We start from the raw sequence: 23,438 nt of genomic DNA on the forward strand, positions 1-23,438 counted from the left end.
CTGATATTGAACAATTATCAATTTTTAAAAAATATTGTTTCATATATAATAAACATTGTTATATACAATAGATTAACAGAGTACATTGTCATACTTTATTGAAGGAAATAATCTGTCGTTGAATTTGTATGCAATGATTATATCAATTTAAATTACAAATACATAAACAAATAGGTTACCTAACTATTGCCAGCAAGGTCATAGCAATGACTTCTACTGCATTTATTTTTATTCAAAATGTCACACACCAATTTACAAGATTTGATTGTTGTTTATAAAGTACTTAGTAAATAAAATCCCACCATACCCACAGAGTCATTAGTGGATAATTATATCATGATCTGCTATGACAATGAAATACTTTTAATACTTGGTCAAATATGTACTGCCAGCATAGACTAAAGACTAAAAGTTTTAGGCAAATCTTCTTCAAATTGCTTCACTTGATGTCCGTGTACATCCAACAACTTCTCATTAGATGCATGCCTGCTGCGAGTAGGACTACTAGATATTGTCTTTACCTTTCTGCATTAGTGTGGCTACTAGATATTGTCTCTACCTTACTGCGTTAGTGTGGCTACTAGATATTGTCTTTACCTTTCTGCATTAGAGTGGCTACTAGATATTGTCTTTACCTTTCTGCGTTAGAGTGGCTACTAGATATTGTCTTTACCTTTCTGCGTTAGATTGGCTACTAGATATTGTCTTTACCTTTCTGCATTAGTGTGGCTACTAGATATTGTCTTTACCTTTCTGCATTAGTGTGGCTACTAGATATTGTCTTTACCTTTCTGCATTAGTGTGACTACTAGATATTGTCTTAACCTTTCTGCATTAGTGTGGCTACTAGATATTGTCTTTACCTTTCTGCATTAGAGTGGCTACTAGATATTGTCTTTACCTTTCTGCATTAGTGTGGCTACTAGATATTGTCTTTACCTTTCTGCATTAGTGTGGCTACTATTGTCTTTACCTTTCTGCATTAGTGTGGCTACTATTGTCTTTACCTTTCTGCATTAGTGTGACTACTAGATATTGTCTTTACCTTTCTGCATTAGTGTAGCTACTAGATATTGTCTTTACCTTTCTGCATTAGTGTGGCTACTATTGTCTTTACCTTTCTGCATTAGTGTGGCTACTAGATATTGTCTTTACCTTTCTGCATTAGTGTGGCTACTAGATATTGTCTTTACCTTTCTGCATTAGTGTGGCTACTAGATGTCAACAACTACCCCTAAAAGAACAGCTCATATATAAATGGCAGGCTGACTTTGCCCGTGAGTTCCTCGACATCTGAGCGAATGTTGGAGTAGGAAGCACGAATGTGGAGACTGTAACTTCTCATCTCTGTAAGGACGGACATGATTTGACCAAACTTGATCACAGGGCACAGGTCTTGCTTACACAGTAAGTATAACAAGCAGTTGACTAGCTTCCAATGAATGTGAGTTACTGCTTCCACAGCCTCCAGAATATCACGGTCTGTTAATAGAACGCAGTTTTCTGTTAGACATTTGTTTCCTTAGTCTAATGACATGCCTACTAAAGCATTTGTTAGCGTAATCTGCCATAATAGGCCTACACATGTCACAATTGCAAATATTTCAGAGTATAAATACTATACATCATACTATAAATCAGTTTGGATTTCAAGTGAAGACATGAGATATGTACTATTGTACATTTTTATATATACAAGCAATCTAATGTCTTTTAATATAGTGTTACGTTTCTCTCTCCTACTCAGGCCTTCTGTAAACACTGCTAAACACAACACAATACATCAACACATCAAGAACCTGACAACAAGAGCTCCACAATAATCTGGTACTTTAATAATGAGTGAATAAGTAGAAGACAGCCAATACGACACAATTGGCAACACATCAACAACTAAAATGTCACTCTGTACATCACCGTACAAAACTCTACTGTCTCTATCTCTTCCTGGACTCGTACATTCACTTCAGGACTCCACCAGGACCGACTTCATGGCAGACTAACAGTCCCGGTCTCGACGCTCTCCGGTCTTCAACTCCGCTTTCCTACACATTGTGTCACTCGTACACGCAGGCTTTCGATCACATTACCATAACATTGGTCATATTTGCGTGTAATCGTGTAATCGTAGTACTGTCCCTTGTCCATGGCCCCGCTGACCTGAGTGATTCACGTGTGTGTCAGCTGAGCCTATAGTTAACCCCTTTGCGCCGCCAATAGGGTCATAACAATAGTTAGGAAAAAAAAAGCCATATAAAAATACCAAACAGCTTAATAAAACTTATTTGAATCCTTTAAAAGTCACTAAATCCCCAGAAACGGTTTACTATGTAATGACACTGTCTTCCCAACCGATTTAATCTCAACGTAAAAAAAAAAAAAATAGGAATACCTAAGCTGCTTATTGATATATGACATAATATGACCTGTAGTTAAATTTTACTCCTCCCCCACCCCCAAACACCATTAAATGCAGCGCGCGGAGCAGGTCTGCAAGATAAAAAAAAATTGGGATGAGGTTCTGTTTAGTGTTTCCCCCACCCCCACCCCCTTTTTTTTCACTCAATAATGAATCGAAAGAGAATGTTGATGGCGGACATAATTAAGCGGAGAAATGAAACAAATTGTGTATTGCAAATGCCTAATTACTATCAGTATCCTACTTCGAGAATGTAGGCTATGTTGTTGTCGCAAACTGCGCGGTAGAGGAGGATAACTCTGCTTGAGCATTCTTAAGATACATAGAAAACAAGTAACTCGGCGTCTTTTACAATGTTGCAGGGGGGAAAATACCTCAGTGAATGATTAGGGACGTGTCCATTCTCCTGTAAATACCTCAGTGAATGGTTAGGGACGTGTCCATTCTCCTGTAAATACCTCAGTGAAGGGTTAGGGACGTGTCCATTCTCCTGTAAATACCTCAGTGAAGGGTTAGAGATGCCCATTCTCCTGTAAATACCTCAGTGAAGGGTTAGGGACGTCCATTCTGCTGTAAATACCTCAGTGAAGGGTTAGGGACGTGTCCATTCTCCTGTAAATACTTCAGTGAAGGGTTAGGGACGTCCATTCTCCTGTAAATAGGCCTACCTCAGTGAAGGGTTAGGGACGTGTCCATTCTCCTGTAAATACCTCAGTGAAGGGTTAGGGACGTGTCCAATCTCCTGTAAATACCTCAGTGAAGGGTTAGGGACGTGTCCATTCTCCTGTAAATACCTCAGTGAAGGGTTAGGGACGTGTCCAATCTCCTGTAAATACCTCAGTGAAGGGTTAGGGACGTGTCCATTCTCCTGTAAATACCTCAGTGAAGGGTTAGGGACGTCCATTCTCCTGTAAATACCTCAGTGAAGGGTTAGGGACGTGTCCATTCTCCTGTAAATACCTCAGTGAAGGGTTAGGGACGTGTCCAATCTCCTGTAAATACTTCAGTGAAGGGTTAGGGACGTGTCCATTCTCCTGTAAATACCTCAGTGAAGGGTTAGGGACGTCCATTCTCCTGTAAATACCTCAGTGAAGGGTTAGGGACGTGTCCATTCTCCTGTAAATACCTCAGTGAAGGGTTAGGGACGTGTCCATTCTCCTGGTATCATCATTGAACACATGGAACATTCCTTGATGGTCTACTAGAAAAGTTAGCAAATTATTTGTTCTGCAGTCATTCTCCGGCAGAACAAAAATCTGAGAGGAGGTACGCAGCTTTATTCGGGACTACAGCCTATCTTCTATAGCGCTGAGTCTAGGGATATTTTCTTTGCTTATGATCAATAGCCCAGCTATCAATTGATGTACAACTAACTCATGAACTCTTCAAAACAGTGAAGCTGTTGAAAAGACTTTGACATTAGGATTTCAAATTCTTATGCTAATCTAAAAATAACTTGATTACATTATCATTCAAGTATGTATAGATTTGATTTAATAGTTACACTTTTAGCCATTTTTATGATTTTATCGTTTGAAATCGAATGAAATTATTGCTGATATCACTAGACCGGGAAATCAAATTAAGTTGAAATGACTTGAATTGGGTGACTGGACATTACATGTGGACATCATATAGCCTACACCTTAGAGAAAGACATGGAAATAGATACTATTAGTACTACCAACTCTGATTTCGAAACTTATGCAGAGATACTATGCAAATGGCTGCATGATTTTAAAATTAACAATGGTGCACCATCAACACATACACGTTTCCAATGTCTAAACTATTGTGTTTTTGAAATGAAAAAAAAAAACCTCTTCTACTAATTTATTGTTAAGCCAACCAGAGTAATAAACAAGAAAATATGACAAAAAATCTTTAAAAAAACAAACAAACAAACTCATATTTAGACTACTAGTTCAATTAATTTGGGTCAGTTACATTTGTAATAGATCTAGACTAAAAAACAACAACATTTATACAAATATATTTTTAAAAAAAAGGAGGGGGGTGGAATTTCAACTCATAGCTCAAGCAATCTCAGACTTCTCAAGTCAACACACTAACCACTCTGCTAGTGGGCTTATGAACATGGACAATTGTCTAGTTATCTATTGTATCAGTTTCGTTCTATTTGTTTTACGTTTGTGTTCACTAAGACTCAGACGACGACATATAATGAGAACTAATTCAGCTTATACCACCACTTCCGTCAATTACAACTTCTTTCCATTGTTCAAGATACCAGACAAAATAAGTAATTATCAATAGTTAATTAACTAATTGTTTTTTTTAAATTTATTCTTGTTTTGTCAGGTAAAAGAAATAATTATGCAAAATTTCAGTTTTATCCGAAATTGGGTGTGTGAGAAATAAAGTGTATACACTTTTTACCAGACAGACAAAGTGAGTTGATATAAGCTTAGTAAAAATGACTATAATGATAATAAACGCATTTTTGACTATAAATAGTACATGCACCTCTAACTGAAGTTTGACCTACCTGGCGCTGTGGCAACTATTGCCTTGAGGAGCACAATCTGTTCAGAACTTAGATTTAACTTTTGTAAAGTCATAACCATCTGAATGTGAGCGCTCAGAGCTTCATCAGGAAACACTTTCTGAAACACAGAGTTAGACAGACAAGAAATAGAGTTGAACAAACAAATACACAGAGTTGGACAGACAAGAAATAGAGTTGAACAAACAAATACACAGAGTTGGACAGACAAGAAATAGAGTTGAACAAACAAGAAACACAACAGTTGGTCAGACAAGAAACACAACAGTTGGTCAGACAAGAAACACAACAGTTGGTCAGACAAGAAACACAACAGTTGGACAGACAAAAAACACAACAGTTGGTCAGACAAGGAACACAAGAGTTGGTCAGACAAGAAACATAAGAGTTGGTCAGACAAGAAACACAACAGTTGGTCAGACAAGAAACATAAGAGTTGGTCAGACAAGAAACACAACAGTTGGTCAGACAAGAAACACAAGAGTTGGTCAGACAAGAAACACAACAGTTGGTCAGACAAGAAACACAACAGTTGGTCAGACAAGAAACACAAGAGTTGGTCAAACAAGAAACACAACAGTTGGTCAGACAAGAAACATAAGAGTTGGTCAGACAAGAAACACAACAGTTGGTCAGACAAGAAACATAAGAGTTGGTCAGACAAGAAACACAAGAGTTGGTCAGACAAGAAACACAAGAGTTGGTCAGACAAGAAACACAACAGTTGGTCAGACAAGAAACACAAGAGTTGGTCAGATAACAAACACAAGAGTTGGACAGATAAACACAAGAGTTGGTCAGATAAAGACAAGAGTTGGTCAGACAAGAAACACAAGAGTTGGTCAGACAAGAAACACAACAGTTGGTCAGACTGTGACAGGTGGGGAAATGTGACGTGTGTTTGGCTCGTTTAATGTCTAGGGGATGATTATTTTTAAAGCTATCACACCCCCACTTATCAGCATATGAATCGGGAGCAGACACGCAACGAGACAAAGCAATGAAAGATAGATACAAAAGTTAAAATAAAGGATATTTATTTACATAAATATACATATAATAATAAAAAGGGGGAGGGTTTGCATCTATCTCTAGTATATTCTATGTTTAATCATCACTCTTGCACCTAATGAGAGTATGTCACTTTGTCCTCTGACTTAGCTGGTTTTTCCTGTTGATGTCGTAGCTGGCTGTGTCCTGGCTTGAGGTTCTGCAGCTGGAGGTGGCGCTCTAGCGGATAGAGGGACGCCGGCGATATAGTTCTTGTGGAGTCTCAGTCCCAAGTTCTAGTATCTGTAGTGGGCACAGTATGGCGGGTGGCCGGATACCGTGGGCACAAGGTTACTGCGGGCAGAGCTGATCTGCCGTGGGCAGTGTGAGTAACAGGATATGTCCAGTGAGTTGCAGAGGGTTGGCGTAGCTATGACGTCTCGCACAGATCTGACTCTATAGGGACGTCGCGCCTAATAGTTTGACAGGTGGGCTGTCGAATAGGCGGGCAATGCCGATAGCGCCAAGTAGTAGAGCTGAGTAGATCTCAGTAGGCAAATGCAGCGCTGAATAGCACTAAGCACAACTGCAGGTAAATAGATCGTTGATCCAATAACTAGGCAATAGGTGATTCTTGATGGCAACTAGGCAAGTGCAGCGCTGATTAGCACTAAGCACATAGATAGGCCAGTAGGCAAATAGGTAGGTAAGTGATCCGATAAATAGATAGGGACAGGTCAGTGAGCTAGTGCAGTGCTGAATAGCACTAAGCACAAAGATAGTAGGTGATTCTTGATGTCAAACAAATAGGTGATTAATCCGGTTGATAAATAGGCAGGTCTCAGTAGGACAGTGCAGTGCTGGATAGCACTCAGCACATAAATAGGCAGACACCTGAGGGAGGCACCAGGTATTCCTCTAGGAGGGAGAATAAATGATATAGTCCAGACTCGATAGCTCAGCTCGAATGCGAAAGAGAGGGTGATTTGAGTTGGTTTACTATATATATATGCCTGAAAAGTGTGGGCGGACACCGGAAATGTCCAAGGCTTAGCATTATCTTACACGTGGGTGAAGTAGACTTGAGATGGGAGTGGCACATGGGATATCAGGCGGTGTGTTGACCAGGGTAATCTCTTAGATCAAAGAGAGACGTGAGAGAAGGGGGGGGGGGAGAAGGATTAGCTTGCATTCAAACCAAGGTGGTGTCAACCGCGATCGTCCTTCAGACATCCGGCGGTAAGACAAAAGAGATTGTGTGTCTACCTTTCCCCGATCAAGGGCAGATAAATGAAAGGACGCGCCTTAGCTATCTCCAATGTGGTCAACTAAGTCTAGCCTGGAGAGGAAAAGGTGTGGCGGGTGAATGATTTAGGGGTAGGATGGGGAAATAATTAAAATAAAATAAATAAATAATGAAAAATAATAATTAATGCTGTGATAAATTTGAGTGACTCTGACAGCGAGTTTTTGACTTGTCACACAGACAAGAAACACAAGAGTTGGTCAGACAAGAAACACAACAGTTGGTCAGACAAGAAACACAAGAGTTGGTCAGACAAGAAACACAACACAGTTGGTCAGACAAGAAACACAAGAGTTGGTCAGACAAGAAACACAACAGTTGGTCAGACAAGAAACACAAGAGTTGGTCAGATAACAAACACAAGAGTTGAACAGATAAACACAAGAGTTGGTCAGACAAGAAACACAAGAGTTGGTCAGACAAGAAACACAAGAGTTGGTCAGACAAGAAACATAAGAGTTGGCCAGACAAGAAACACAACAGTTGGTCAGACAAGAAACACAAGAGTTGGTCAGACAAGAAACACAACAGTTGGTCAGACAAGAAACACAAGAGTTGGTCAGACAAGAAACACAACACAGTTGGTCAGACAAGAAACACAAGAGTTGGTCAGACAAGAAACACAAGAGTTGGTCAGACAAGAAACACAACAGTTGGTCAGACAAGAAACACAAGAGTTGGTCAGATAACAAACACAAGAGTTGGACAGATAAACACAAGAGTTGGTCAGATAAAGACAAGAGTTGGTCAGACAAGAAACACAAGAGTTCGATTATTACGAAAACTCGCAATCAGTCCATATAAGCCAAGCAAGTCAAATGGTAGGTTGTGAGATTTTTAAATAGTGACGAACATAAGGGTGTAATAAAATTATTTGTAACAGGGTAAAATAATTCACCAGTGACAACTTATTCAAGATAAAAGTTAACCATTGGGTGATGGAAGCCTTCATTTGTTAATGGCAGATATCATATACTTCAAATACAACCACAATACAAATTATCTTTGACTACCACAACAACGGTTGTGTGTAGACAGACTACCACAATACCAGTCATGTTTATACTAGCACAGCACCGGTTATGTGTAGACTACCACAATACCAGTCATGTTTATACTAGCACAGCACCGGTTATGTGTAGACTACCACAACACCAGTCATGTTTATACTAGCACAGCACCGGTTATGTGTAGACTACCACAGCACCAATTATGTTAGGACTACCACAATATTAGTGTAGCAGAAGCGCCTATCGGAAGCAGTATTATACCATTTCTGACATCAGTTTATTTCTTACTAGTTTAGATTATAAAGGGAGCGCTATGGCCGAATGTTAAGCGCTTAACTTTCGAAGCTGGGGTCCAGGGTTTGAATCTCGGACTAGACTGGGATTTTAAATTTCGAGTTTTTTTAGGCACCTCTGAGTCCACCCAACTCTAATGGATACCTGACGTTAAGTTGGGAGAATGTAAAGGCGGTTAGTCATTTTGCTGGCCCTCCTGCTCATTAACCGCTGGCCAAAGAAACTGATGACATTAACTGCCCTAGAGATTGCTGGGTCTACAAGGAATACTTTACGTTTTGTTTATATATAGATATTAACACTTGGCATAAACTGAAAGGGAGAGTTCAAAACTCAGAACATGTCGGTGGCCTAGAATCTACATTGTATTCTATATCTTACCCTTAAATCTTGCTCAGTCAATGTTTCTCCTAACGTTGCAAAGGTCATACATCTTGTTGTATTGTCCCAGCCCCGATAAAGGCCAAGAATATGATATTCATGGGAACATCCTTGGGAATGAAGAGAAGAAATGTTTCACTGGTCTTGATATTTCAAATGAAAAAAAAAGATCAATAGTTTAAAATTATTTCTCAAATAAACAGAAATGTTTCAACCATCATTGGAAACCCAACGAAAGTTTAAAATGAATACAAAAGTAATCTCTGAAACAATAAAAGAATAAATCTACATGCAAGAGAAATTGTAAATGGGGGCGGGGCCTACCTTTGACTAATTTAATTTGATCACTTGTTGGTAAATGTTTAAATCCTGGAATTTGTTTGAAAAATTTTATTACGGTGGCAATTTCATTGTGGATTCTGAAAGAAAATGAAAAGAAAAAGAAAAGATTAAAATATTTCAACATTACACTCAAGGGAATGTCTCTCTGGCTCAAGTCTGGCGAATAATTCTAATTAGCTTGCTTTTTAGCTATCAGGTGTAAACAAAGTGTTGATAATTGATACATTTTTAAAAAGTTTTTGATAATAATTTGCATTTATAAAAACTTCAAAGCTCTTTTGCACAAACATTTTTTTGTTATTTTGTTGTCCAAAGTGATCATTCACTATTGACCTTGACATTGTTGAGATCTTCTGTTCAGTTGAACATCTCTTCCAATCGTCCTTTTTTTTTTTTATTTTCTTTTTCATTTCTCTATTTCGCTTTCTCTTTGTAGTCTTTTGTCAATGTACGTCAATACATGGTATTGCTGAAAGAATCTAAAGCGCATCTTAAAAATAGAATAGCAAACAAAAACGAAGACTACTGTGTTTAAAATTGAACGTGAAAATTTCCCTCTAGTTTATTTAATGACAGATATACACTGTTTTACTTCTAAAGTTAATATTATCATCAACATACTGTGCGTCTATAGCTCTATCATCATCTATGTCTTGTGAAATTCTTGCTCGTTGTTAATGCTATTGATCATATAAAAGGACGAAATTGTATCCTTTTTGATTGCAACTATTGAAGTGAATAGGCCTACTCAATGATACAATAGATTTAAATCTACAGAGTCAATTTTTACTAAACTCTGTAGGTCTACATTTCAAGCCTTTAATCGATTACAAAAGCATTATAAGTACAATTAGTATGTCCCCACAGAACCCAGGACTCAATGCTTTTAGTTGTGCCGCATTTCCCTCTCAAAACTATCATTTTGAGGGCCTTTTCAGTACAGAAACCAAAGGTTTAGATGTCGCTCCCCTTCTGAGCTCAGATGACCCGCATGTTTCACCACATTCAAAACGTACTTTGGCTTTTTATGTTTCACAGCGCTGTGGCTTACATGGTATTGCCAAACAGAGAAAAATTGTATTATATAAATTACCCTAAAAGAAAACTGGACATTATAGTTCTACGGCCATCCACATCCAGCCCAGTAGACTTGTAGATCTCAAAATATAATTCTCTATCTAGAGCTTTCATTTCACCGAATGTGGTTTCTTGCAGCCTATGACTGTTCTGAAAGTAAAGTTGCAAATCATTGAATACGTTTTTACTCAATTCTTGTCATTTTCAATAAAACAAAATTCAAATCCAAATAGTCTTTTATTTGGTCATTCAATATTTTCTAGATATAAAAAAATGCACTTACAACTAGATGCACTTACATAGACACTATCTGTCCTTGCCTTCAACTGATCTGTATCAAAGGATGTATTATCAAAGATATGCATACGGTGATAACTGACTAGGAGATTGATCCAATCATTGAGCTCGCTCTCTGTAAAGTCACTAGACCAAGGTGTCCACTCCATGTCTCCACTTGCTTTCTTCTCATCAGATATCTGAGGCTCGTGAACAGAATAGTTCCTTGCTTCTTCCATTTCTACATCTGATTTAAACACTTCGGCATTGGCTTTGTAATGAACGGGGTCATGAATCAATTTAGGAGATTGCCTTTGTAGGGGAAGTAACTCTCTGGTGTCTTGGTGCACTTCCCAGATGTGATCCGATGACCAATTTTGATGTAGAAGGTTACGTTGAAGTTTTCTTAAGATCTGATCTTTCAATAAACTCGTAGGCAGTTCAATGGGCTGTTCTAGTTCTTTTTGGCTCCGTTGCATCCAATAGTGTTTGTGGTTTGGCTGCACTAAGTGTGCCTGTACTGGACGAGCATGCCTTAGCGATATAGGCATTGAGCTTTGACTGACCAGTTGACATGATTGGACAGGAACGCGTTCATCAGGATCAGCTGGAGCTAAGGTACTGTTAGATGACGTCCAATTGACAGAAGACATGTCTTGCAAGGGGATGGAGAGGCTTTCAACTGTTTCACTCATCAGCCGTTTGTTGCTTGTTGAACTCATTATGTTAGTTCTTCTTGAATTGGTTTGATCAGATGCTTTGTTGGGATTCAAAGAAAGTAAATCTAGTGGTAAAGAGTCTACTGAAGACAGAGCCTGTTTAGCCAAGTTTTCACGTTCTAACGTTGTACTGTTTGAAGCTCTAGAAGTTTCACGAGGACATTCACCACAAAGTGAAGGTTTAGATGTCATGAAAACATCAGAAGTATGCTGGAGGACTACATCCTCAATAGAATCGGGCAGTTCTTGAGGGTTTTCTTGGGATGAACCATCTAGTCAAAATAGTTTAGAGATTATTTAAAATGTTTGAAACATTCTCTGCACATAAAACCTCTTTTTTTAAAACAAACTTTTCGTTCAATAGCCTAAAGTGAAACAATAGTTAGTGGTATTTGATGTCTGCCTTAAAAGCTAATATTATACGGTCCAGAAATCCGATAGAGAATAATGAGTTTCTGATAACAAAGAAAGGCACTACGCCACACAGCAGTTCCTTACCAGGGCACTACGGGAGACCTAGGTCTCCCTGCCTTGTCACCAATTGGAGTTCATCTCTCTCTCAGATAACAAAGAAAAGAATAGTTGAGGGATACAACGATTAGATTTGTTGTGCAGAATATACGGCTTCATGAGAAAGTTGTTTTTGGTTAGCGCTATTCCATGCTTTTAGCTTTCTCACTAAGCTATGATCCTATCACTTGTCTGGACCAGTTGGGAAAGGGGTGAGGGAACAAAGAAAGGGGTGAAGGAACAAAGAAAGGGCTATCTTTTAAATATTACCGTGATCGCTTTTTAAATGCATTGATATACAAAAAACAACAGAACGACCTGAATTCAAACTCGAGGGCTCAAGCCTCCTCCTGTCATCTTACTAACCACTAACCACCTAATTCTCTAAATAATCTCCCCTTAGCTAGTAATGTCTCTATTTAAAAAAAAATTAATTAAGACTAAATGAACAAATAATTAGTAAATTTTTCGATTGATTCATTTGCTGTCATCGACAATGAATAATTTGCAGTTTCAACTTGATCGGAGAGTGAGAATTGGGAGAAACAATGTATATATGATTTGTACCAGACAGAGTAAGTTGATAGAAGCTTTGTACCAGACAGACAGAGTGAGTTGATAGAAAATTTGTACCAGACAGACAGAGTGAGTTGATAGAAGCTTTTTACCAGACAGACAGAGTAAGTTGATAGAAAATTTGTACCAGACAGACAGAGTGAGTTGATAGAAGCTTTGTACCAGACAGTGTGAGTTGATAGAAGATTTGTACCAGACAGACAGAGTGAGTTGATAGAAGCTTTGTACCAGACAGACAGAGTGAGTTGATAGAAGCTTTGTACCAGACAGACAGAGTGAGTTGATAGAAGCTTTGTACCAGACAGACAGAATGAGTTGACAGAAGATTTGTAAAACAGATTGAGACTTGAATTAGAATGTCCTGCCCCCCCCCCCACACACACACACAGTTCTTATTTAATAGAAATAGATTCGTCTAGACACACATTTGTATTTGTTTTTATTGCAGTTATCATAAGTAAAACATGGAATCAAATCATGTAATCAAGAATATAATCATAATAATAAGAGTTATAGCTTTTATATAGCGCTATTTGTGTAAACAGCAATAGAAGGTCTAATCAACAAGTTTTGTAAATCAGTGAATAGTGTGTGACCTGAAGGTGTCACAATGTTAAGATTGAGCTTGTGGTACATTCATCTGGCCACTTTGTCATCTGAATGGGGGACGGGGAACAAAGATTTGCCGATGTCTTGTTGTGGTGAAAGGATTGTGTCAACAGAGAGCTTTGGAGGATTCTCCATACAAACTTAGCAAACTAAAGCATACTGCTACTATGTTTGTGGCTACATGTACTCTCGATAATGTCACAAAGTGTAGCCTACCTTGTGCTGTGTTATTTCTCAGCTGATTCAGTTCCAATGTATCTTGGGTTCTCTTTGAATAAGTATATCTGCCAATTTTTATAGCTGTACAAAGAAAGAGTCTCTATGATCAATGAATGAAACCTAAACGTACACGTGTCTCTGTAGTCAAAGAATGAAACCTAAACATGTCTCTTTGGTCAAATAATGAAACCTAAACGTGTCCCTATGGTCAAAGAATGAAACCTAAACATGTCTCTATGGTCAAAGAATGAAACCTAATGAAACCTAAACATGTCTCTATGGTCAAATAATGAAACCTAAACATGTCTCTATGGTCAAAGAATGAAACCTAAACGTGTCTCTATGGTCAAAGAATGAAACCTAAACGTGTCTCTATGGTCAAAGAATGAAACCTAAACATGTCTCTATGGTCAAAGAATGAAACCTAAACATGTCTCTATGGTCAAAGAATGAAACCTAAACATGTCTCTATGGTCAAAGAATGAAACCTAAACATGTCTCTATGGTCAAAAAATGAAACCTAAACATGTCTCTATGGTCAAAGAATGAAACCTAAACATGTCTCTATGGTCAAAGAATGAAACCTAAACGTGTCTCTATGGTCAAAGAATGAAACCTAAACATGTCTCTATGGTCAAAGAATGAAACCTAAACATGACTCTATGGTCAAATAATGAAACCTAAACATGTCTCTATGGTCAAATAATGAAACCTAAACATGTCTCTACGGTCAAAGAATGAAACCTAAACGTGTCTCTATGGTCAAAGAATGAAACCTAAACATGTCTCTATGGTCAAAGAATGAAACCTAAACGTGTCTCTATGGTCAAAGAATGAAACCTAAACATGTCTCTATGGTCAAATAATGAAACCTAAACATGTCTCTATGGTCAAAGAATGAAACCTAAACGTGTCTCTATGGTCAAATAATGAAACCTAAACATGCCTCTATGGTCAAAGAATGAAACCTAAACGTGTCTCTATGGTCAAAGAATGAAACCTAAACATGTCTCTATGGTCAAAGAATGAAACCTAAACATGTCTCTATGGTCAAAGAATGAAACCTAAACATGTCTCTATGGTCAAATAATGAAACCTAAACATGTCTCTATGGTCAAAGAATGAAACCTAAACGTGTCTCTATGGTCAAATAATGAAACCTAAACATGTCTCTATGGTCAAATAATGAAACCTAAACGTGTCTCTATGGTCAAAGAATGAAACCTAAACATGTCTCTATGGTCAAAGAATGAAACCTAAACATGTCTCTATGGTCAAAGAATGAAACCTAAACATGTCTCTATGGTCAAATAATGAAACCTAAACATGTCTCTATGGTCAAATAATGAAACCTAAACATGTCTCTATGGTCAAAGAATGAAACCTAAACATGTCTCTATGGTCAAAGAATGAAACCTAAACATGTCTCTATGGTCAAAGAATGAAACCTAAACATGTCTCTATGGTCAAAGAATGAAACCTAAACATGTCTCTATGGTCAAAGAATGAAACCTAAACATGTCTCTATGGTCAAAGAATGAGACCTAAACATGTCTCTATGGTCAAAGAATGAAACCTAAACATGTCTCTATGGTCAAAGAATGAAACCTAAACATGTCTCTATGGTCAAAGAATGAAACCTAAACATGTCTCTATGGTCAAAGAATGAAACCTAAACATGTCTCTATGGTCAAAGAATGAATCCTAAACATGTCTCTATGGTCAAAGAATGAAACCTAAACATGTCTCTATGGTCAAAGAATGAAACCTAAACATGTCTCTATGGTCAAAGAATGAAACCTAAACATGTCTCTATGGTCAAAGAATGAAACCTAAACATGTCTCTATGGTCAAAGAATGAAACCTAAACATGTCCCTATGGTCAAAGAATGAAACCTAAACATGTCTCTATGGTCAAAGAATGAAACCTAAACATGTCTCTATGGTCAAAGAATGAAACCTAAACATGTCTCTATGGTCAAAGAATGAAACCTAAACATGTCTCTATGGTCAAAGAATGAAACCTAAACATGTCTCTATGGTCAAAGAATGAAACCTAAAAGTGTGACTGAGAATGTGATTGTGATTTATCTGGATTATTGACTGAGTGTACGTCAGACCTATGACGTGGAGACGAACTATTGATCTACACTGCCTACAGGTTGCAACGTCACAGGTCAGTGTTAGGCGTTCTATAACGATTGAGCTCGGATAAATTTTAACAGGGAGGTGCGGTGGCTGAGTGGTAAAGCGCTTGGCTTCCAAACCGGGGGTCTCAGGCTCGAATCCTGGAGAAGACTGGGATTATTAATTTCAGGATCTTAGGGTACCTCTAAATCCACCCAGCTCTAATGTTTACCTGACATTAGTTGGGGAAAAGTAAAGGCGGTTGGTAGTTGTGCTGGCCACATGACACCCTCGTTAACCGTAGGGTACAGAAACTTAGTCTTAAGATATCTTGTTGTTCATTGTGTGTTTGTTTTCTCATTAAGTTTTTTAAAATATAAATGTCCTTCTAAAAAAATGTAGGTCACAGTGGGGGCTGCGTAGCCACCAGAGATACTGCATTCCTTATTAATCTTGGGACTGGAAGACTAGCCTTATTATTATTGAAATGGCTAGGCAAAGTAGGAAATGGAGAATCAGTTCGTAATTTGCCTGAATATGTAGGTCACAGCGGGGGCTGCGTAGCCACCAGAGATACTGCATTCCTTATTAATCTTGGGACTGGAAGACTAGCCTTATTATTATTGAAATGGCTAGGCAAAGTAGGAAATGGAGAATCAGTTCGTAATTTGCCTGAATATGTAGGTCACAGCGGGGGCTGCGTAGCCACCAGAGATACTGCATTCCTTATTAATCTTGGGACTGGAAGACTAGCCTTATTATTATTGAAATGGCTAGGCAAAGTAGGAAATGGAGAATCAGTTCGTAATTTGCCTGAAAACGCCCGGCATTCTATAGAATGCCTGCATTTCGCACTTTGCCGGTAATAAACACAACTACACACACACACGCACACACACACACGAAAAACTTAATTTCCTTTCAACAAAAAAAACATTAGATTTACATTAGGTAAAAAACCGTAGACTTTGGTAAACCTACCATTTTTTGACATACCAAGTCGTAAACATTTGTCAAAACGACATTTCTGGCACATTTTACGTCGCTTTATTTCTGGACCGACTTGACATTTTCCATCCGTTGAACATTTGTAAGGGTCAGGTCTCAGTAGACTTCGAAGGAAAAAACCCTAAACAAAAAAAGTTATTGTACACTAGAAGATTGAATAACAAATGTTTAGCTCTATAAATCTCTCTATAACATCCGTATTTAGAGTCAATTGCACGGATAAGGAGAAACATCAAAAGTGTCTGTGAACAATTTGTCGGTGAAAGATTTGTCGTCTGAACGAATTGTCGGATGAACGAAAAGTCGTTAACGATTTATCGGGAAACGAAATGTCAGTGATAGACAATAGGCCTACCATAAGCTGTTGAGGGATGAAGTAGCAAACAATCTTTTTTCCCTTGACATTCCAGCCATTATTACAACAGAAATCATAGATCTACGGCCAATATTACAACAGAAATCATAGATCTACGGCCAATATTACAACAGAAATCATAGATCTACGGCCAATATTACAACAGAAATCATAGATCTACGGCCAATATTACAACAGAAATCATAGATCTACGGCCAATATTACAACAGAAATCATAGATCTACGGCCAATATTACAACAGAAATCATAGATCTACGGCCAATATTACAACAGAAATCATAGATCTACGGCCAATATTAAAACAGAAATCATAGATCTACGGCCAATATTAAAACACAAATCATAGATCTACGGCCAATATTACAACAGAAATTATAGATCTACGGCCAATATTAAAACACAAATCATAGATCTACGGCCAATATTACAACAGAAATCATAGATCTACGGCCAATATTACAACAGAAATCATAGATCTACGGCCAATATTACAACAGAAATCATAGATCTACGGCCAATATTACAACAGAAATCATAGATCTACGGCCAATATTAAAACAGAAATCATAGATCTACGGCCAATATTAAAACACAAATCATAGATCTACGGCCAATATTACAACAGAAATCATAGATCTACGGCCAATATTAAAACACAAATCATAGATCTACGGCCAATATTACAACAGAAATTATAGATCTACGGCCAATATTACAACAGAAATCATAGATCTACGGCCAATTTTAAAACAGAAATCATAGATCTACGGCCAATATTACAACAGAAATTATAGATCTACGGCCAATATTAAAACACAAATCATAGATCTACGGCCAATATTACAACAGAAATTATAGATCTACGGCCAATATTAAAACACAAATCATAGATCTACGGCCAATATTACAACAGAAATTATAGATCTACGGCCAATATTAAAACACAAATCATAGATCTACGGCCAATATTACAACAGAAATTTTAGATCTACGGCCAATATTAAAACACAAATCATAGATCTACGGCCAATATTACAACAGAAATTATAGATCTACGGCCAATATTACAATATTAGATCTACATATTATTATTTTTTTTTTTTTGTTTAGTTGATAACTTAAATCGCATCTGAAACTGTGCAAATATAGGGCCTACCGCTTCGATGCTGAACTATTTGTAGGCATTATATATATTTATTCTCAAGAGATATTACATTGATATTACAACAACATAAGAAGTGATCCAGAGTGTACAAGGCTTCACTTTTCAGGTGCTATATGAGGAAGGACTTCCGCATTATCCATAAAGACAAAAGAGACTGGGTCACAGACTGGCTTCACTGAGGTCAAGTTACAGACTGGCTTCACTGAGGTCAAGTTACAGACTGGCTTCACTGAGGTCAAGTTACAGACTGGCTTCACTGAGGGCTTCACTGAGGTCAAGTTACAGACTGGCTTCACTGAGGTCAAGTTACAGACTGGCTTCACTGAGGTCAAGTTACAGACTGGCTTCACTGAGGTCAAGTTACAGACTGGCTTCACTGAGGTCAAGTTACAGACTGGCTTCACTGAGGTCAAGTTACAGACTGGCTTCACTGAGGTCAAGTTACAGACTTAATGAGACATCGCCACAAAGGAAACGTGATGCAACTTGTATTTCTGCAGCTGAAACTGTAGGGTATCGCTTGGCACGTAACATCCACTGCCAGTTTACAAACAGTGCCTAAGCATTCTATAGTCCAGGCCTAGTTGTATGAATTAGTCTTTTACTTACATTTTACTATTTGTTTCAGTACTTACATTATACATTATTTTATTGCTTACATTAAACTAATTAGTTCCTTAGGTCTTAGATTGCATAATTCATGACTTACTTTGCATGCACCACAAGAGTTGAGTCCATAATGAAACCCGGAAGCGGGTTCCCCACATATTTTACATGGCGGTAAAGCCGGTAGTCGTTTGGTTTTGTTGCCTCTATCTTCCATGGTGGCAGCTTTCGAAAACCAAAGAAAACAACTTAATATTAGCTCAGCGTTACTTAAACTGTTTGGAGTATCCCCCCTTTGAGGGGGAGGGGGGCGAACTGCTGCAAGGGGGTGCAAAGGCAAACTTTTAATTTTTTTTTATTTTCAAGGGCAAAAACAACAAAATGCCTATTTATGATTTATCCTAGTAACAAAACCCTATTTCAGTATTGATGTTGTAGTATTCGTTGTATCGTTATTATAAATGTTTAAAAATTAAATTAATTAAGTGAAATCATTTGATCTTACTTACTGCCGTCTGTAAAAGATCAGTTAAAAATATTTTTTTAAAAATATTTTTGTATACCTCTTCTTTTATGGGATTTGGAATTTATTTACATCAGAACAGTGAACTTTCTCCCAAGTCAGAATAATGTACATACGGTCCACCCTTTGCGAGGACAAAACAGAATGAGTCCTTTCAAAAAATGTCTTGCTAAACACGATGATGATCTTCGATAATCAAACCCATTGCGAACAAAGTTTCTCTACACTACAGCAAGCCCTAACCTAAACTTCAGTAAACATACACTCATACACACATTATATGTATATATAGATACATACATACATACATACACACACATACATACATATATACATACATACACGTATATAACGTTTAGAAAATAACAACATAAAGGGTCTATATTAGAATTTAGAGTAGTGTTTAACAACTGTCGGTCTAAAACAAAGAATTTGACCCCACTCCCTTCAACACCTCGGAGACGGGGCTGATTACTGCAGAGCGAGGCATACGTAGTTACGTTTTAATTTGGAATGATCTGTTTGAGGCTGGCGTGGACAGTGTGAGATGCCCTAATAACCATTCCACAGTTTCGTTTGGCCTGACACCTATCCCGTATAAACAGAGTATAACATCATATAAGGGACAACTATTATTTGGTGAGTTAAAGAGAGACTCATAGACATTTATAAGATTTGTGTAATCATTTCTCATCTGTTGTCAAGAAAATAAACATCACTCATCTCTTCAACCTGATCCTTTGTTGAGTGTTTGCCCTAGATTCGTTACAGTAAGAATCGTATTTCATTAAATGCTTCCTAGTGTTGGACATCAATATAAGTAAATTTTGTATGAGAGGTCTATATTTAGTTAGGAGGCAAAGAAATAGTCAATAAAATTGTGATTCTGGAACTTTTCTATTTCACTCTGTTTTTGAATTAGCAGATCAATTAGAATGTAAATAACTAAACTTTATCTCCACAAAAAAGGCCCAAAGTACTCAGTATTTCTAGTGTAAGATAACGTTTTAAATGATAGGAAAATATTTGATCACAAGGAAAGACGGTTCTAGTTTCTGTTGTCCGTTTCAAAATGAAATGTCAACTTTTGTTTAAAGAAATAGCAAAACCATTGCCATTAAAATCCATTGATTGTCCAAGGAGAATTTTTATGCGCTCATTACATTTTTTTTTCCGAAATTATGTTAGCCACGAGTTAAAATGGGAAAGGAAGATTTAGGCCAAAATATATGGGGAAGGTAGATTTAGGCCAAATATACGAGGAAGGTAGATTTAGACCAAAATATTTGGGAAAGAAGGATTTAGGCCAAAATATATGGGGAAGAAGGATTTAGGCCAAAATATTAGGCGAGTTTTCGATGCGTAGGATGCAATAATAAAAAGGCTCATGCTGGAAAGCATCAAAGAGCTTTTAAAATGAAATAGTTCGACAAAGAGATGAAAAGTTGATAAATACTCAGAAATTGTATGAGGACTATTTCCTATGGCGTAACTTGGAAAAAAGAGGAGGGGTGGGGAGAGGGAATAAGTGATACCGGAAATCGAATTCACGGGTAAAAAGTATATGGTTGGGAGGGGTAACGGGGGAGGGGCGGGGGAGAACTGAAAAGAGTGGGGAAAAGAAAAGTGATATCGATTGGACAGGCCAGAAGTGACTATGTTTGGGAGGGCGTTTGAAAGCGGGCCTTTCCTATTAAACGTATCAAGTATTAGAATACACTGGCCAAAAAGGGTTTTGCTAAAATGCGAATAGTTTAATTGCAAGTTTTAAAACAGTAAGGGCGGGGATACGACCAACGTATTATGTGAGCATGAAGATTGGCAGGATGTAATTAGTAAAAAACGACAAAAACTATCCTAGAACCTTATCCAATATTTCGAAATAACTTAAAAACAGAACAAGTCAGAAAGTGTAAATAGAAATATTTGTTTGAGGGGGGGGGGGATAAGGAAAGTGATACTCGAATTTATGGCCCGGTCCAAGTTAAGTAGGAATAAAAGAGAGGGGTCCATGGCAAAAAACAAACAGTATATAGCCTGGAGCCTGGGCCTGAATCAACGAGTTTAGCTGATGGGTAATGCTAGTCATTCTTCTTTGTATGACTTCCAAATAAATGAATGTCTCAGAAATGTTTGGAATTGTTTGATCGAGAGTTTAGTGGACGATTTCTTTTTTGGGGGGAAATGATTAAATTTACGCTCCAACACCTGGCCCCAAACAAACGCATACAGAAAGGCAACAAATGTTGTTAGCTTCAGTTCTTTATTCGATCTGAAACAGAGCACGTCTTGTATAAACCGTGTCCGGTATATTTCTTGTATTTAGGTTTCTAAGTTCACACCTGTGTCTGTGTGTGTTGAATAAAACTCTAAACAAATGTGGGATGTGGAACTGAGAGGCCAAAACTACTTTGCTACGGCTTGACCACCTAACAAGGGGGCTTGAGTTCGAATTCTGAAACGGGCAGATTTGTGTTTGCTGAGCGCCTAAAGGAAGCACGAGAACCGTCTCCCAGATACCCCCTTCCCAACTGGTCGAAAAAGAGACTGGACCACAGCAGACGATAGATGCGCTATAGAAAAGCAATTTTAAAAAATGTGGATATTAATTACATTACGGCTCAAAGAACATTTACGATTCTTTTGTTTTTATCGTTTTGTTGTGCAGAATTTTTGGAGCCATGAAGGACAATATTTGGTTACAAAATAACCAGGAGTCCTCATTTAAAACCTTACAGTTCTAGAGATAATTGTCTTTTGTGGTCCTTAGTAGCTGCTATTGCTATGATAAGAGATTTTCGAAACAGAAATAAGCCGCCCACTGATTGTCTTGTTACTAAGACTACAGGCCAACTTATACATTGACAAAGTCTAGTTCCTCCTTTCAATAGAATCTATTTTCAGTTTTGTATTTCCTTTAAGTCTGCTTATTATATTTTGTTTTGTCAAAGAATGACGTCACTGGGCTCTTCGATTACTAAAAAATAAAGCTAAAATGCTTGGTGAAAGCCAGATGTAATATTGTCTAAATAAATCCATAGTTTAAATGAAAGCAACAAGATCATTCACTATAAAAACTGTATAAGATAAGATAAGATAACAACGTTATTTGTAATAATATGGAGTTTCAAGGGCTAAACAATAAATAGACACATTTCTTATTCCATTTGCTAGGACTAATTCGTATAAGTGCTTCTTCTTTCCTAGTGCTGTTAGATCTCGAAATGGGTTGCCTGAATCAGCCAGGAAAATCAACGACTTAAAGTCACTTATTAACATGCTTGACTAGATTAACACATGAAATGCATAGGACGTATTTGACTTCTCTATTGTAGTAACGTCTGTAATTTATAAGATAAGTAGATAAGAATAAATTTGCTTTTATTTTGATGCTTTCTAGCTTTAGTTTTTCTTTTCTTTGCTTATAATTTTTTATTTTGTATGTCTACACACTAATTGAAAAAAAATCAGTGCAATTCAATTTTGAAATACATTTATGGATCATATGACATTGATACCGGTAGGTCAAAATATTAAATGAAAGAGAATACACATGTAAAGAATACATAAATATACTTGCCGTGAGTCACAGTTCGACTCAAATGAACTGATAATAACACCTTCAAAGTAAGTTCTGAAATGAACTGTTTTAAACCAAACAAATGTACACATTGAAAAGATCTGTGGTCTAAATAAAATCGGAGATAATATTAGTACTTGTGTTATGATTATCTAATCACAATGTTGTTATGCTAGTGTGTTCATGTGTGTGTGTTGTGTGTTTAATGTGTTTATCTCTCGATGACAGTACATTAAACAAGGGCATGGTGTAGCCTACAGCTATTTTTAGTGACTTAATCTCCATCTTAAGTTTCAATTAAGAAAACGACTATCTAAGATACGTATGATTGGAAAGGAGAGAACAGGTTTTAATGTTAATATATAGTGGCATGGATTTTCTCAGGACCGCAAGGAACGTATTTTTTAAATTTGAAAACGATATTCAGCGACCTCTTTAAGGAGAGAAGCCGCAATTAGTTTTGTGTTGTCTATTCGTCCGTATGTCACGTTAAAATCTAACAAGAAAAACATTCAAATAATTATTTTTTTTAAAGGACAATACTTCTTTTACACAACTTATAGAGCGATTGTTTTTCTCTTAATAACGAATGAATTTTAAATTGAAAAACAATAGAACCTTTTTACCCCGCCCCTTCCCCGAGAGAAAGAATCCTGGTTCAATGAATGTATAGATCTTCTACACTTTAGAATTGTCCAATAAGAGGCATTTAGATTTAGACTTAAAAGACGATGTGCAAAGTTTTCCTGAGCATTAATTTATTAAACTCTTCAATCAATAATGGCTTACATTCGATTA

The 23,438-nt window shown here is 37.3% G+C and overlaps 1 protein-coding gene across 1 annotated transcript; it reads right to left on the reverse strand.

Annotated features, from left to right (window-relative positions):
* Positions 1-180: 180 nt before the first annotated feature.
* LOC106069003 (uncharacterized) lies at positions 181-22,761 on the reverse strand. The gene is made up of 10 exons (XM_056014422.1): positions 22,641-22,761; positions 18,641-18,762; positions 16,364-16,511; positions 13,253-13,336; positions 10,646-11,613; positions 10,363-10,496; positions 9,252-9,346; positions 8,928-9,037; positions 4,929-5,046; positions 181-1,482 (listed from the first exon to the last, which is right to left on the reverse strand). The coding sequence occupies exons 2-10, from the start codon at positions 18,752-18,754 to the stop codon at positions 1,235-1,237; spliced, it is 2,019 nt and encodes a 672-aa protein (XP_055870397.1). The 5' UTR covers positions 18,755-18,762; positions 22,641-22,761; the 3' UTR covers positions 181-1,234.
* Positions 22,762-23,438: the final 677 nt, after the last annotated feature.

Source organism: Biomphalaria glabrata, chromosome 16 (genome assembly GCF_947242115.1).
Source record: "Biomphalaria glabrata chromosome 16, xgBioGlab47.1, whole genome shotgun sequence".
NCBI classification, from domain to species: domain Eukaryota; kingdom Metazoa; phylum Mollusca; class Gastropoda; family Planorbidae; genus Biomphalaria; species Biomphalaria glabrata.

What these genes read in the sequence shown, in the direction of transcription:
- LOC106069003 (XM_056014422.1), bottom strand. Translation starts at nt 18,754, where the DNA reads ATGGAAGATAGAGGCAACAAAACCAAACGACTACCGGCTTTACCGCCA. An exon ending in ACTCTTGTGGTGCATGCAAA is followed by an intron (nt 16,512 to 18,640) that starts GTAAGTCATGAA and finishes TTTTTTGTTTAG; the next exon opens with GGTTTTTTCCTTCGAAGTCT. An exon ending in TCAAATTAAATTAGTCAAAG is followed by an intron (nt 9,038 to 9,251) that starts GTAGGCCCCGCC and finishes TTCATTCCCAAG; the next exon opens with GATGTTCCCATGAATATCAT.